The sequence below is a fragment of the Equus quagga genome, chromosome 13 (assembly GCF_021613505.1).
Source record: "Equus quagga isolate Etosha38 chromosome 13, UCLA_HA_Equagga_1.0, whole genome shotgun sequence".
NCBI classification, from domain to species: domain Eukaryota; kingdom Metazoa; phylum Chordata; class Mammalia; order Perissodactyla; family Equidae; genus Equus; species Equus quagga.
This window is the reverse complement of record NC_060279.1, coordinates 37230114-37246676: the sequence shown is the minus strand read 5'-3', so window position 1 is coordinate 37246676 and position 16563 is coordinate 37230114. Positions and strand designations below refer to the sequence as shown.

General features: G+C 47.9%; 1 protein-coding gene across 2 annotated transcripts in view; it reads left to right on the top strand.

The window, feature by feature from the left end:
* Nucleotides 1-1275: 1275 nt before the first annotated feature.
* The window catches only part of PRCC (proline rich mitotic checkpoint control factor), a 23036-nt gene continuing 7748 nt past the window's right edge, over nt 1276-16563 (top strand). Inside the window, exons 1-3 of one of the 2 annotated variants that reach the window (XM_046682382.1) lie at nt 1276-2002; nt 11658-11705; nt 14158-14724. In XM_046682382.1, the coding sequence (XP_046538338.1) occupies nt 1535-2002; nt 11658-11705; nt 14158-14724 (1083 nt within the window). In that variant the 5' untranslated portion in view covers nt 1276-1534. The remainder of the gene's footprint in view (nt 2003-11657; nt 11706-14157; nt 14725-16563) is intronic. The other variant, XM_046682383.1, reaches the window with a different exon arrangement.

Sequence of the window (16563 nt, the reverse complement as noted above, 5' to 3'; positions counted from 1 at the left end):
CCCTCATTGTTTTTGCCATCATCATCATCCCTCTTGCCATCCTTTCCATCTTCCTCTTAGCCTCCTCCCAAAACCTCAACAGCCTTCATGGGCTGAACTCAGTAGAATCTTCTGCATTCTGAGACAAGGGAGGTGGCATCCACACAGAGATGGATTAGCACGCAAAGGACACCCAGAGAGTTGACAAGTAGAGGACACCCAGTCGCGGGCAGACAGAAAGGGGCAAAGATGGATAAACAAGAAAAGGACACAAAATCTCAGACAGACAGGGAAGGACAGATATGGAATGGGCAGACACATATGAGCCGGAAAAGGACACACACAAATATGGACGGATATAAAGGGCAGTCACAGAGACTAATTAACAAGGTCACACACAAAGGCACAACAAATACCAGGCAGACAGAGACAGATACAGAGGACATGCAGATGGATGGGTGGGAGGCACAGGCAGACAGTGATGGACTCAGGTGATGCTCACATCTGTGAAGGGGGCTAACATGTAGCTGGCCCATTTACCCCACCAGGCTGAGGGGAAGGGATTGACCTCAAGTACTCGGCTCCAACTTCCAGGGCCCTGCCTGTCTTTCGGTCTCACTGGTTGCTGCAGAGGGAGGCCAGGCCCCAGGCTGGAAGGGCTAAGTGTGCTCCTGGATGTGCACACCAGGAGGGAGATCGCCTCCTCCCTCTTATGTCACATTTATTTCAGCTCTCAGATGTTTATTATTAGGCCTGAAGTCTGGCTTCTTTCTGTCTCGCAGCCCGATTTCGCAGGTCTCTTGGGCCCTGGCTCTTTTTGGGGTGTTTTATTCCAACTCTCGGTTTCTGCCGACTCTGGAGCTTCATCGGTTCACTTACAGATCACTTTCCCTTTAAGCTATTTTCCCCCAATCCTCCACCTTCCCAGACTCCCTCTCATTTCCCGACGTCACTTGCAGTTTCTATGGGCACTACGTCTCCCATAAATCATAGCGCCCAAGCAGCTACCTTAGGAAACTTCAAGTACCGAAATGCTCTCCTATCCGTCTCCGTGACTACTGCGGTGACCGATGGGGCTTGTAGTCACCTACGAATTGTCAGGAGACCCCAAAAAGACTACTCATCCCAGGAGTCCTCGTATCAGAGGCGGGTTTCCCCTCTGTCTTTCTGCGCGCCCCTTAATCCTTCCTTGGACTCCAACTCCCGCCGTGCCTTGCGCTGAGCTCCCTGCGGCGGTGAATGGGGCTGTGTCCAAAGTGTTCTCTGGGAGTTGTAGTTCCTATATTGGTGAGGCGAGGAGGAGGCGGAGTGACTCGGCGGCCATTAGCTGTGTGTAGTTGCCCGGGACTGGGAGCTTAAGTGAAGAGGGAAGGCTTATTCGGTGGAAATCAGCTGTGGCTATGGGCTCCTGCCGGGGCTAGCCCTAGAGTACGGAGAAGGCGGGCTTTTCGGTTTCCTGCCCCGCCGAGTGGCGGGGCCCACTAGGCCTCCGGGCATCCTCGGTCTCAAGTAGGCCTCGTCTGCCGGCAAGGGCGCCCCAAAGGCGGGAGGCGCCATGTCGCTGGTTGCTTACGCCAGCAGCGATGAGAGTGAGCCAGATGAGGCTGAGCCGGAGCCGGAGGAGGAGGAGGCGGCGGCCCCTACATCTGGGCCCACTTTAGGGGGCTTGTTCGCTTCTCTCCCCGCACCCAAGGGTCCGGCCTTGCTGCCTCCGCCCCCCCAGATGCTGGCCCCAGCCTTTCCCCCGCCACTGTTGCTGCCCCCACCCACCGGAGACCCCCGGCTCCAGCCTCCTCCCCCCTTGCCCTTCGGCCTGGGAGGCTTCCCCCCACCTCCAGGCGTGAGCCCAGCTGAAGCGGCGGGAGTTGGGGAGGGGCTGGGATTGGGGCTGCCCTCGCCCCGAGGCCCTGGCCTGAGCCTGCCCACCCCTATCGGCGGTGCCGGGCCCCCCCTGGGGCTTCCCAAGCCAAAGAAGAGGACAGAGCCCGTGAAGATAGCGGCGCCGGAGCTGCATAAGGGAGATGTGAGTATCCGGGGAGGGCACCCCCAGACTGCATGCCGGGTTTGGCCATGGGCCCAGCTGTAGGAGGGACTTGTGGGGTTCCGGGACTCCCTCCTATAAATGCATCCGTTGATTCCGGACCACTGGACTCGATACAGTGCGATAAATTGAGATGAAGTTTGTCAACTTTGGGGAGTTAGGGTGTTTGTCCGTGCGGGTTTCTTGAAGCTGGACTCGCCCGCAGGAGGGCCACATACCATCACCTGACACTGACAGACCCAGGCCCAGGGGCACTTGGTTCTACTCCCCCTTGTTGCATCTTCACCTCAGGCTGGTTTTTGTCTCTCTTATTACTGAGAACAGCGTAAAACCTGGCGCCTGAAGCAGTGTGGGGGGACAGGATTCCTGAGCCCTTGCTAAGCCTTTGGGACTAACCCTTTCCTTTGCCTCTGAGCTTGAAAGCATCAGAGTGTGAACGAAAAGGATAGGAATTTTGGGTTCTGTTTTTGAGGGGAGTCGGGGAAGAAATTGAGTATTGGTCGAGTACAGATCAGCCAACGAACTCTGGGAGATAACATTTCTGATTTTCACAGATGAGAAACAGGTGTCCTACCTGGTAAAGGGCAGAGTGAAGGTTAAGGGCTGAGTCTGCCTAAAAGCCAGGCCTGTGCCTCGATTTCGCTATTTAAGTCTTGTCAAGCCTGGGTGAATTAGGATGCTGGGGCACTGTTGCTGGAAGAGGCAGCCAAGTTTATGTTGTTTTCTGTGTCTTGGAGCAGAAAAATAGAAGGACTTTTCTGGAGTGAGTGCTTTGGGGATAAAGGAGACATTAAGTCAGGGGCTGGTAGTGTTTGGAGTTATCTGGAGTGCCTTCCTTTCTCTCACCTCTTTTCTCTCACCTCTGAAAAGTTAATTCGTGAATCCCTGGCTCACCTTTGCTAACCCTCTGAGAGGAGCTTATTCTTGCCCTTGCTTTTCTTCAGGCTTCCACCTCTGCCCAGAGACCTCCTCATTCTCTGTGCTCGCTGGTCCCTCAGCGTCTTCCCACGGATAGGCTGAGGTTCTCTCCCTCACCTCTTTCCAGTCTTGGCTTAAAAGAATTGTCTCGGTGAGGACTTCCTCGCCTGCCTGTTGAAATTGCAGCCCCCTATCACCCACTCCTCCCCACGCTCCTCCTCTGTTTTCTGTTTCTCCACAGCACTGACCACCATCTAACATACTACGTGTTTTACTTGCCTCTCTCCCTCTCCCTCCGTAGTATACAAGCCCCACGAAGGCAGGGCTTATTGTTTGTTTTATTCGTTGCCATGTCCCCAGTGATTAAAACGATGCCTGGCACATACTGGGTACTACCAAGATATTTTCTGAGTGAATGAACTCTAGCGAATATGGATTCTTCATGGAAGGAGATTCTAGAATCTCCCTCACTGTCTTGTTCCAAATTTTCATCCATATCATTTCCCCTTTCTTCCTCACCTGAGTCTGTCGTTTCTAAGTCTAGGATCCCAAAAGCCTTCTCTTGATCTACTGAAACTTACCTTGGCCTTGATTTAACTTGGAACAAAGGGAAGTCCCTGAATAAGACAGAGGAATATAGGTTTATTTTCGTGGCATTCTCTTTTCTCTCCTCTTCACAATTTTCTCCCCAAACTTTGTCTCAGTCTCATTCTGATATATGGGAGAAGATGGCACTGTGAGCCAGCCTGCCTCCCTCCACAGTGACAGTGGAAAGGTTCATTTCTAGGTCTGTGAGGGTAGCATTAGAAAAAGTTGCTGGTAGGGCCGGCCCGGTGGTGCGGCGGTTAAGTGCGCGCGTTCCGTTTTGGCAGCCTAGGGTTCACTGGTTCAGATCCTGGTGTGGACATGGCACGGCTTGGCAAGCCATGTCGTGGTAGGCGTCCCACGTAGTAGAGAAAGATGGGCACAGATGTTAGCTCAGGGCTAGTCTTCCTCAGCAAAAAGGAGGATTGGCAGTAGTTAGCTCAGGGCTAATCTTCCTCAAAAAAAAAAAAAAGAAAGAAAAGAAAAAGTTGGCTGGTAAAGGCTGTAGAATCTTCCATTTAGTCTGACTGAAGTGGCGGAAAACTCTTGAGGACTCCTAACTCTGTCTCACCTTTGTAAGTATAAGTCATTAAATTCCTGAGGTGAACTGTGACATGGATGATTAAAATAAAGCCAAATCCTAGCCCTTAGCTGGTTCATGTTCCCATTTTTATTCTGTTCAGGTTGATATTTTTGTTCTCTGAACACAATATTCCTGGGGAAAGGTAGCCTTAGCGTAGAATTCAGGATGGTCAGGGTGGTTGTGCCCCTTCAGTTCTCAGCCCCTTTGGTTCTAAGCTCTGGGTCTTTCCTTTAGCACGCTCTCAGTACACATTTAAAGAAATGGATTAGGTTTCCTTAAGTAATTTCCCTTTAGAGTTTAGTGCTGAAGTAGAGATAATTAACTCTGAACTCTCATTCATTCATTCATTCAATATGGAGCTGCTTCTCTGTGCCAGGAGCTAAGCGCACAGTAGTGAACATGATAGACCCTGCCCAAAAGGAGCTTTTGGACCGACAAGGAAATGGATTTTAAGTTAAGTCAGTGAAGAACCGTGAGAGAGCTGGTGCCGTGGGAGCACACCTAGCGGGCACTATTCCAGTCCAGAGGTTGGGGAGGCTTCCAAAAGCAGGAGATATCTGAATAAAGATAAGACAGATGAGTAGGAGGTAGCCAGAGGAAGGGGGGTGGAGTGGGGAGGAGCACATCAGGCAGAGGGAACAGCATGTACAAAACCCTAGTGGTGGGGAGAATGAAAAGACGTGGGGAACCTGAAGTGAGTATGGCTCAGTAGCTGGAGCACATGGGTGGGCGGGGGGAGTGATGAGAGAGGGGCTAGAGAGAGAGAGGCTGAGGCCAGATGACAGTGGGCCTTGGATGCCATGCTGAGGCCTTGGTATGTAATTCTGGGGGAGTGAAGAACCCTTAAAGGCTGAACGAAAATTGTCTGATCGCAGAGTGGTGAAAGGCCTGGAGTGGGCAAGATTGGCAGAGACGCAACGTGAGAGATGGTGGTGATCTGGATGAGGGAGTAGCAGGGGGTGGAGAGAACTGGAGGCTCCAAGTCTAGTTAGGAGGTAGATGTGATGAGGCTGGGGGATCGATTGGATGTCCTGGATGAAGGCGAGGATTCAAGGTTGACCCTGAGGCAGCCGGGAGGATAGTGATGCCATTTATTTAGGGAATATGGGAGGCAGAGCAGATTGGGGATCAGTTACATTTAATTGGTTGCAAGTATCAGAAACCGACTTCAGCTAGCTTGAATAGTAACGCCTCGTCCGTATTCTGAAGTACCTGAGAAAGGGCCTGGAGTCGGGACGTGCTCCAGGCCTCACACAGCTCCTCTGCGTGTTAGATTCCCTCTTCTTTGTCTGCTGACCGGTTTCTCTGCTTCTTAACCTTTGTTGCAGGTGGAAGATGGCCGCCCACACCTTCTTGGTTTTTATTTCCTTGCTTTTAATGCTCAGCCCAGATTGAACTACAATGTTAGTCCCAATTCTGGTTTTCCAGGAGAGAACATGGTTTGGGTCAGCTCATCAGTCGGCTGCTGTCAGGGGGCAGGATAGTAACAAATTCTCTCTCCAGATGCACCGCAGAGTCAGATTCAGTCAGCTTTTGATTTATGTGACGGATTAGGACTGATCCATAAAATGGATAGTCGTCCTCTCTTTTTCCCTTTTTACTCTTCTTCCTTGGACCTAAACTACCTCCAAATATTGGTCGATTGTCGATTTCATGGGCTTAGCGGATGCAGACTTCTAAAATCAAGATACAAAAAACCAAAATGAAAAGTCAGTCTGTTGTAAGAGTTTTCTGTCATAGAATGTGCATTCCAAAGCAAATAGAAATTTTAGGGTTGTCTGGATTAGTATGACCCTTACTTTCAGGTTGTTTACTCAGATAGTGGAGAATTTGAAGCTGTGAGATTGAGATTTCACTAATTTTGATCATTTCTGTTAACCAGGTAATTAAGAGTTGACTGCAGTGGGTTTAGCTAACTTTTAGCCCTAGATGGAGAGGCAAGGTACAGTGCATTAATGCTGTGTCTGCCACTGTGCCAGGCACTTCTGTGACTCTGTGAGCCACGTATTATCTCTAGTTTACACTTGAGGAAATAGGAGGGTGGACAACAGAGGTGATTTGCCTAAAAGCACACAGTTTGGGAGTAGCAGAAGTCATATTTGCACCTTGGTGTGTTTTGTTCTGTACTAGTGCCTACTGAAAAGATAGAAGAGCCATAGGCAACCAGAAATATGAAAGGGATACAATGAGGAGTGCGAAGATGGGAGAGAAAACGATATCCTAACTGAAGGGCACATGTAAGCAGAAGATTTCGAGACCAAAGAGTAAAAAATGTCGATGAATCCAGCAAGTTGGGCTAACAGCCGAGAGGAGTGTGGTGGTGATTAGAGTTTGGAGCCTGGGGGGGTCTGCTCTTGGGCCCTTATTTCCTGCCTGGCTCCTGGCCCTGGCAGCTAGTGATTGCTTTTTGGAGAGGGAGTCTGTCAGAACCAGAGCCTGGGAAGATAAGAGGGAGGCTGCCATGGGGAATGAGGCTCTGATAGATGAGCAGATCCCGCTGGGCCTGGCTTAATGGAAAACGTCTGTTTCCGTTCTTGCTCAGCAGTCGCAGGGTGTGTGTGTCTTGTCACTCTTGGCAGCTGGAGCAGAGAGGACAGTGGTGGCCATTGAGGCTCAGGCTCTTGTGAGGCCAAGAGAAACTATAATACTTTGTTTTTAAGAGACCCAACCAGTTCGTGCCTTCACAACCTAGGAGGGCCTGTTCTGGCCCAGCATACTCTCTCCCAGCCGTGGGTTCTCCGCTATTTCTAGCATTGTCCTTCTCTCTGGGTCGAATGGCACAGACTCGCTTAGATTGCCATTTGCTGTAGTGCTCTCTCAGAGTTGACTCCACAGCCTTCATTTAATATCCTCCTGCGGAAAACAGTTTGGCAGTTCTTCAAAAAGTTAATTAGAATTACCATATGATCCAGTAATTTTACTCGTAGGTAAAAAGAGTTGAGAGCAGGGACTCAGATACATATACGAGTATTCACAGCAACACTACTGAAAATAGCCAAAAGGTGGCACCAACCCAAGTGTCCATCCACAGAGGAATGGATAAACAAAATGAGGTATATGCATACAATGGAATATTATTCAGCCTCAAAAAGCGATGAAATTCTCCATGCGTACTACAACGTGGATGGAATTTGAAGACATGGTGCTAAGTAGAATAAGCCAGACACAAAAGGACAAATATTGTATGATTCCACTTATATGAGGTACCCAGAATAGGCAAATTCATAGACACGGAAAGTGGAAGAGAGGTTGCCCGAGACTCGGGGTGGGGAATGGGGAATAACTGTTTAATAGGTCCAGGGTTTCTGTTTGGGATGATGAAAAAGTTCTGGAAATAGATGGTGGGGATGGTTATACAACATTGTGAATGTAGTTAATGCCACGGAATTGTACACTTAAAAATGGTTAAGATGGTAAATTTTGGGGCTGGCCCCGTGGCTGAGTGGTTAAGTTCACATACTCTGCTTTGGCGGCCCAGGGTTTCGCTGGTTTGGATCCTGGACACGGACGTGGCACTGCTCATCAGGCCATGCTGAGGCGGCGTCCCGTATAACACAACCAGAAGGACCTACAACTAGAATATACAACTATGTACTGAGGGGCTTTGGGGAGAAGAAGAAGGAAGAAAAAAGATTGGCAACTGACATTAGCTCAGGTACCAATCTTTAAAAAAAAAAAAGATGGTAAATTTTATGTTATCTATATTTTACCATGATAAAGGAGGAAAAACCCCAGTATGCTCCTGTACCTCTTGCCATCAAGGAGGTTCTCCTTGTGTCTAAATTAAATGCTGTGTGCTTAGGCTAAGCCTGTTGCCTCTAGCCTGGTTCTTGATAGAAGCTGAATTGATTTTCCTTTTAAATGCTCTAAGACAGCTGTATTCCTGCCCTCCCCCCCCCAAGACTGTAATGCATAGGGCACATCTTGTAGCATTTGGATTACTCACCTCTCTGCTGTTTGGTATTCTAAACTGAAATGTAATTTCTCTTATGACGGATTTGGATAATTTCTTGCTGAGATTTTCTTCTGTTTCCTGTTAGTTTTCAGTCAGGCCCCACATGCCCAGAAGTGCTTTGAGTGGCATCTAGACCTCGTCATAGTGAATCAGTGAGTTCTATGTTTCCAGCCTCTTCTAGGATGGAGGTGGCTAAAGTTAGTGCCGGGGGCAAGAAGCAGGTTCTCATTCTATTTCCCCAGCTCCCAGTTCTCCTGGGCTCTCTGTGTGGCTGTGGGTAGATTTCTGAATGTCTCTGAGCCCCGTTTGTCACTTTAAGAGGTAAAGATTTGTTTCTGCCCTTCCCTCAAAGATGAATAGTTATGACTTACCTAGAGTTTAGGGGCTCAGCACATTTTTGAGGGTCTTATTTTAGTGTTCTGTTTCAGGGAGTCTGTCATATTTAGTGCCCATCATGAGATGATTTATAATGGAGTTCAGTAGATGAGTATAAGATGTTCACAGAGAGAAGGATGATTGTGAGTAGCCATAGCAGTCCTGTACATCCGGAAATGATAAGATGTTCCTCAAGTCTTTGCACAGTTTTTTTTTGTGCTTTTAAACTTAGGTTGTCAGTGTAATAGGAACAATCTGTGACATTTAGAGAAATTGAATTTTCTTCCCACAGCTAATCTGGCCTTCAATTCTATTAGCCATAGGACAGTTTGCCTACACTTTCACAGGAACCGCTTTATGTTTGTCACAGGATCTGAGAATCAGAATATGCACGTATCATTTTATAAATGTAATCATCTTAAACTTGGATAAAATTTGTTTATTTTCAGATTGTTTCCATTGGACCTACCTGCCTAAGATGTTAAAGTTTAAACGTGCCTGGGGACTTCATGAAAACCTGTATACCCCATAGCGAGGTGGTTCTGTGTGGTCTGCTGGAAAGGAGATAAGTCTTCCTGGTCAAAAGAAGAGGGAGGTGGTCAGGAGCCCCTGAGGCAGTGGAGTTTGGAACAGAGAGAAAAGGCTGAAAATGCTTAGGTGTTTGCAGCTTAAGGCTTCTTTGCTTGAGTTTGACATTTTGGCAGGCCAGAGAGAATAATAATCTTGGAGCTCTGTTTAGAGTTTTAGTTTATGTACATTTTCGTGGATAGTAGCTGACGCAGTCTTGAGAACATCCTAGCAAGGTGGATAAGTAGTATGTCCAGCTGAGTCTCAGGGGGTTAAATGGCTCACTGGGATCCCCCAGCCAGTAAGTGATAAAGCCGAGACTCAAAGCCGTATTTCTGATTTTGAGCCTCATGGTCTCTCAACTGTATCACGTGGGGTCTAGTGGGATCTGGTCAGTGTGGATCTCAGGCCTGGACAAACACGGACAGCTCCGCATGGTGTCACTGCAAAAGCATGGGAGCCTCAACTGATTCAGGTCCTGGCTTTGCCAAGTACTGGCCATCATTTAACCTCTCTAAGCCGCCTTACTCTTGTTACCTGTAAAACTGAGATAACAGTGCCTACCTTGAAATGTTATTGTAAGGATTAAATGTAAAATTGTGAGTAAACTGCCTGACCCATAGTAGGCACTCAGCAGATGGCTGTCCTTTCCTTTACTGCCCTTTCTCTTATCCCCCACATTTATGTACAGTCATGCACCAGTCAACAACAGATTATATATACCATGGTGGTTCCATAGGATTAGCACCATATAGCCTAGGTGTGCAGTAGTCTATACTATCTAGGTTTGTGTAGGTGCACTGTATGATGTTTGCAGAATGACGAAATCACCTAACAACGCATTTCTCAGAACATATTCATGTTGTTAAGCGATGCATGACTGTCCCAAGACAGATTGCCCTTATAGGTTTTTTTTTATACATTTGGCAGCAGTTAGTAATTAAAATCATTGTGTAGTGACTGCTGTGAGGCAATACTGAGCTATAAGATAGGGCCTTTGCTGTCAGAGTAAAGGCAAGAATACACATGAAAAATGTAGCATTTACAGAGCAAGCACAGGTGAATCAGTGTTAGTCTGATGCCACCCCGAACAAATGAGTCCTGCAGGGACACAGAGTGGAAAAGAGCAAGGTGGGATTCCTCGGGAAGACTTGTCAGGAATTTTGAGTCAGGAGGTAGAGTGCACATTGACGGGAGAGTGAGAGTTGGCAGTGACACAGATACAAGGAGAGGGAGTGAGAAGGCGAGGGACTTAGGTAAAAGAAAGCACAAATGTAGGAACAGCTGATTCTTTGAGGGGATTTTGAACCACACTTTATGCCCTTAGCTTTTGCTACCTTTGTTACAGTTATTTGGGTACTTGTCATTCTTCTTACTGGACTATAACTTCCTGGAGATCAGGGACCTTTTTCATGTGGTGGCACAAACAGGAAATCTTTGAAATACACTGGGGTAGATGGTCCAGGTTATGCCTCTGGAGCCCTGTGGCCAGGACTCCACCTGGTCCAGACTCTGCCTGGTGTCCTGTGGGCTGAGTGGATCAGTGTCCTCATACTTGTGACCCAGCCGTGGGACGACAGTTGGGAACCTCTGTCTGCAGTACCTGGCACAGTGTCTTGCGTAGAGTGGGTTCCTAGTAATAATGATCAACAAGTCCTTGTAGCAGATGAATCCCAAAAGGAACTTGTGAGATATGAGGGTCAGTTGAGAAAGACAGGCAGGATTTTGGGTTCTTGTAGAGTCTTGGAGATGAACAAGGTCTTAGATTCCTGCCTAATCACCTTTATTTACAGATGCCCAAAACAAGGTCCTGAGAACAAATAGAAGGTTTTAAGGTTCCTGGTTTGGGGATTAATTTTTTTAAATAAGATGTTAAAGCTTGCTGTTCATATGCCTTGCATCTTTCTGGTAGATGGAGATGCTCAGGAGCTGGTATTGAGCTAAAAGTTCAGATATTTTTCAGTGTGAGAGTTTGTATTAGAAACAGTCCTGATGAATCAGAGGGATAACACAGATGACCTCCCATCCTGCCCCAAATTCTCGCAGTCATCATTTGCTTGCCTTCTTCCTGGACACGAACAACTCTGTCTGGCAGACAATAGATCATACTTGGAGAGGGAATGGATTTCTCCAATGGCTTTGACCTTTAATGCCTCATAGAAGAGTAGTTAACACACCACTTAATCCCGGTGGAGTTCCCCAGCCCTGTGGTTATGTAGTCTATGTAAGTGGTTTTAGAAGTGAAGCTGAGATTGGGTGAGATTGTGGGCCAAATCCCATTCGTCTTCTTGTGGACAGATTTATAGGAAGAAGAATGGGTATAGCTTTTTCTTTCTACCAAAGACTAAATGGGAGGAAATAGTCTTAAGTTAAAGGAATAGAAGTTGATGCCAAAAGGCTGTGCAACAGGTCCTGGGGTAGGTCCGTGGGTGACCAGGGGCAGTCAGTGCATCCCCATTCTATGAAGCTGTTTGAGAGCAGCAAGGGAGCTCTACCGTTTGCTGGACCTCGGGTGGGTGCACCCCTGGTATAGAGGAGGGGCACAGACAAGATGGCTGCTGTCATCCATTCCCTTATGTGTGCTTCCTTTAATGTGAGTGCTTCCTCCGCTGTCCTGAAACAGTGCGGCCTTATTCCATTTCTTTTTCTCTTAGTCAGATTCTGAGGAAGATGAACCCACAAAGAAGAAAACTGTCCTTCAGGTAAGCTTTGTGACATAATAGAGCCATTTTTTCTTATATTGTTTCCTGAAAGACAGGATTCACGACGGCCAGCAGTTTCCAGATCAGGCCCAGAGCAAATCCAAGGATCTGAGGACTGACTGGGTGTGGGTTTGTTTCCTTGATGACATCAGACCCTGTGCTTCTCTGCCTTCTCCTCACTGTGCCTGGGCCGTAGCGTGCTAGGGTTACCTCTCCTGGAGGACAGGCAGTGGTAGGGAGATGAATCGGAACTCAATTCGATTCATTACATCTCAGGTAAAAGGATTATTTAGGAAGAGTAGAATAAATAGATTAGTCAAAATGATGTTAGGGAACCTCTATTTTAAAATTATCCATCTCCTCCCTGTCTCATTTTTAACCAGGAAAATAAACACTTAAATAGCACTTACTGTGTACCAGGCACTATTCTAAGTGCTTTACCAGTGTTTAACTTATTTAATCCTCGTAATAGTGCCTAAGTCATGGTGTCATTATCATCCCTATGTTACCTATGAGGAAACGGAGAGCTTAAGGAACTTGCCCAAGGTGAGACCGTGAGTGGGGGCAGAGCTAGGAGTCAGACTCAGGCAGTCTGACTGAGAGTCCACGCTGTTACCTGCTGCATTTGGCTGCTGCTCTCTAATCAAGACCAGAAGTCTCAACCAGACAGTGCCAGAAGATGATCTTTCTGCTGTTTGCTGTTTCCCCCTGTCCCAGTGCCTTTATTCTGACTCCTAGGAGTTTCTTCCCGTTCCACTCTGCACTTGGTGATTTATACACTCTCTGACCTCATGTTGAGACCTCATGTCTCAGCAAAGCAAAAGCGGGCCTGCCTTTATAAGGTGGTCTCGTGATTCGGGTATCCAGTGCTGAAGCTGCCCCTTCCCTTGGCTCTGTTAAGGTGCCTCTTTCACCGCTGGGAGGTCTTAGAAGTTCCACACAGTTGTGTGGAAGTTAGAAAGATAACTGGTGAGAGTGACGTTCTGTCCGTATTCATAGTGGGTGATGAACGAGGAGTCATGGAAGAAACTGGCATACTGAGACTGAATGAGGCCAGTCATCTCCTGTTATCACAATGGCTTCTTGGAGGAGGTGGACTGGCAACTAAAGAGAGGGGAGGACACTGGCTCAGAAGGCACCCCAGGAGTAAAGAAAGAGCAGTCTTCCAGGTAGTAGGAAGAGATGAGTGGATAGAGAAACTTTGAGCTGTTAAGGCAGAGTTGGGACCCAGCACTTCAATGGGATGTAGCTGTCATCCCAGAGTCATCTGAGAAGTCAACCACTTCAAAGGTAGCCTGAGGATGTGCTCCACCTGTCACCTCAGTCTGGTTCCCATGAGCCTGAGCCCCTGTGGTCTGCCAGGTTGGCCTGATTCAAATCTGTGAACACAGACAGCAGGAAGAGGACCCCTTTTTCCAGATAAACATTTTTGCCTGGTCTGCTTGACTCAAAAGTGTTTATTTACTCAATCTGGTCGTTTGGCTGAGAGGGCTGAAGTACACTGGTACTCCAGGATAGTGATACAGTGACCTTATTCAGTTCTCCTTTTTCAAACTGGTGACTCCCTCAGCCCTGCAGTCAGGCCAGGCTGGCCTTGTAGTGTACAGAAAGCAGAATCTGAGTGATTCTTACGAGTAGTAGGAACTCTGGATGGGCTGAGCCAATTAGCTCATAAACTGGTAAGTCAAATGCTTGACTCAGGCATAAACAAGCTGAATATACCACCCCTGTGGACTTTTGGCAACATGTGAAAGTCTCTTTTAGACAGGACCTTGTTCTTAACTTTGAGTAGCAATCCAAAGGAAGTGAAGAGTTCCCTGTTAAGAAGAACCTTCAGGGGCTGGCCCCGTGGCTGAGTCGTTGGGTTCGCACACTCTGCTTCTGGGGCCCAGGGTTTCGCTGGTTCGGATCCTGGGCGTGGACATGGCACTGCTCATCAGGCCATGCTGAGGCCGTGTCCCACATGCCACAACTAGAAGGACCCACAACTAAAAAATATGTACTGGGGGGCTTTGGGGAGAAAGGAAAAATAAAATCTTTAAAAAAAAAAAAAGGAAGACGAACCTTCAGGGTGTGGAGAGAGTTGAGTGAGCAGCTAGAGAGAGCCCTGGGCTTTTTGGGAAGAAGGATGATGTGAGACTAAGAGTATCGTATTTGCCAAAAGCACAGAGTTAAGGAAGGCTCTGTGGCAGAGGGCAGTGGAGCTGGGTTGGGATGGAGCTGAGGAAAACATGGATGACATCCTACCTTGGAAGAAGCAGAAGGGCCTCAGGTAGGAGGAGTCAAGCCCAGATTGGGTGTCCGAAGTGGGCAGGGGTAAGAAGGAAACAAGGGCTGGTAAGGTTTTAGGCTAGAGCGCATACCTGTAGTTCTTGTTCTTGATGTCCATAGTTCGTGTTAACATCTCATTTGTCGTCTTTCTTCCCTCCTTCCCCAAACCCCGGCTCACCAGGGATCTGGTGAGGGGACTGGTTTGTCTGCCTTGCTTCCCCAACCTAAAAACCTGACTGTGAAAGAGACTAACAGGTTGCTCCTGCCCCATGCCTTCTCCCGGAAACCCTCGGATGGCTCCTCTGACACTAAGCCCTCCAGACAGGCTTCTAAGACCAAGCCCTCCTCTCTTGCCCCTGTTGTGGGCACCACAACCACCACTCCGTCACCCTCTGCCATCAAGGCTGCTGCCAAGAGTGCTGCCCTGCAGGTGACGAAGCAAATCACACAGGAGGAGGACGACAGTGATGAGGAAGTCGCCCCCGAGAACTTTTTCTCCCTCCCTGACAAGGCCGAGCCACCTGGAGTTGAGCCATACCCTTACCCCATCCCCACCGTCCCTGAAGAGCTGCCTCCAGGCACGGAACCAGAGCCGGCCTTCCAGGACGATGCAGCCAATGCCCCCCTTGAATTCAAGATGGCAGCAGGCTCAAGTGGGGCCCCTTGGATGCCTAAGCCTGGGGACGACTACAGCTACAATCAGTTTTCCACATATGGCGATGCCAATGCCGCTGGTGCTTATTATCAGGTGGGTAGAGGCATAGAGGGCAGACAGAGGGATGTTGGAGCATGGCAGTCAGGGAGAGCTTTGAGCCAGTGACATGGGCTCTGTGGCGTCACTTTGGCTGGATCAGTGCATCTTCTAGCGTCTTAATTTTCCTATATGTATCAGGCCTCAAAACATACTATCTTTATTCTGAACCATATTGGTCTAAAATTATCTGAGTCTTAAAGCCTGACAGGTAGAACCACATAATTGACAGCTTTGTTCTGAAAACAAAATCGTACTGTGGGAGCTGGTGAGAGGGCCAGGGAGAAGGTGGGAGAGGACTGGTCTCTAGTCTTAGAGATCCAAGATGGCCTTCGTGACTGTGGGTGACGAGGCTGAGTGAACTCTGGCATAGACTTCTAGATAGACTCTAGTGAGTCCAAGAAGAGTTTCTCTCAGGAAGGGAGAGGTGGGACTGAGGAGGCAAGGAGGGAACCTGCTGAGTTGAATGCAGAAGGGAATAAGGAGAATGATGAAAGGCCTCGACTGAGTCCTGAGAAGTGGAGAGGACAGGCCAGTCCCTGGAGAGGAGGCACTAGGGGCCCGTAGTTTGGGCAGGGATGGAGAATGAGGTCTGAGGGCAGTTGGGGGTTTGAATCTCATGCTGCATGAGTCTGGGCAAATTATTTAACTGCCTCTCTGAGTCTCAGATTCCTCAGCTGTGAAATGGGAATGATAGCAGCCTCCTAGGGTTACTCAGAGAATTGCATTGGCTTAGTGTAGTGACAGCAAATGCCCAGTAAACGGTGTGATAACTTTTTATTCAGACACTTACTTGGAAGAGCTATTTACCTTTGTCTTTGGCCTCAGAGAGTGGGAGTATATGATGCCAGATTGTAAAGAGATTTAAGAATGACTTTCCTAGGGCTGGTCTGGTGGCATAGTGGTTAAGTTCGTGCACTCCACTTCAGCGGCCCACGGTTCACGGGTTTGGATCCTGGGTGCAGACCTAGCACCGCTCATCAAGCCACGCTGTGGTGGCATCCCACATAAAATAGAGGAGGATTGGCACAGATGTTAGCTCAGTGACAGTCTTCCTCAAGCAAAAAGAGAAAGACTGGCAACAGATGTTAGCTCAGGGCCAATCTTCTTCACTGAAAAAAACCCAAACAAACAAAAAAAGACTTTCTCAGCAGTCAGAGCTTCCCTAGATGGAGAGGGCTCCCAGGAGTTCAGGTACTCCGGCTGAAGTGGCTGGGCAGCTGTAGAAGGTTTTCCTGCCGGGTGATGGTTGGCAACTCAAGTCCCTTTCAACCACTGTGATTCCCTGAATGGTCAGTGTTTGATCAGAACAGGGTCCCCTCAAAGCCCACTCACCATGAGGCCCCACCCACACCCAGACTGCAGATAAGACAAAGACTTTGAGAACAATTATGTCTCCTAAGTATTTGCCATTAAACCTTGTATCCTGTAGGCTGATCAGGGATAGTATATCTCCCCTCACTGTCGTTAGAAAGAAGGAGGAAGATGAGAGTGTTTTGACCTTTTTAGCAAAAAAAAAAAAAGATACTATTTAAATCTAAGAAACTACTGGTTTACATCCAGCAAATGAATAACAAATTGTAATTCTGTATGCAGTTATAAATACCATTGAGGCAGTCTATGCAAATTAAAGCACTTTAAATACACTAGGGAACCCTGCAATTTAAATGTATTTTGTTGTGAATATTTTTGTGGATAATTCATGGTCTAATCACTCTGGATTTTTATATATTTTTATTTATGTCAACGTTAAACCTTCTTTTCCATTTAGCTCATTATAAAATGAATGTTCTTAGAGGGGCATTCCTGGGAGTTTTGGGCAAAGGTGGTAGAATT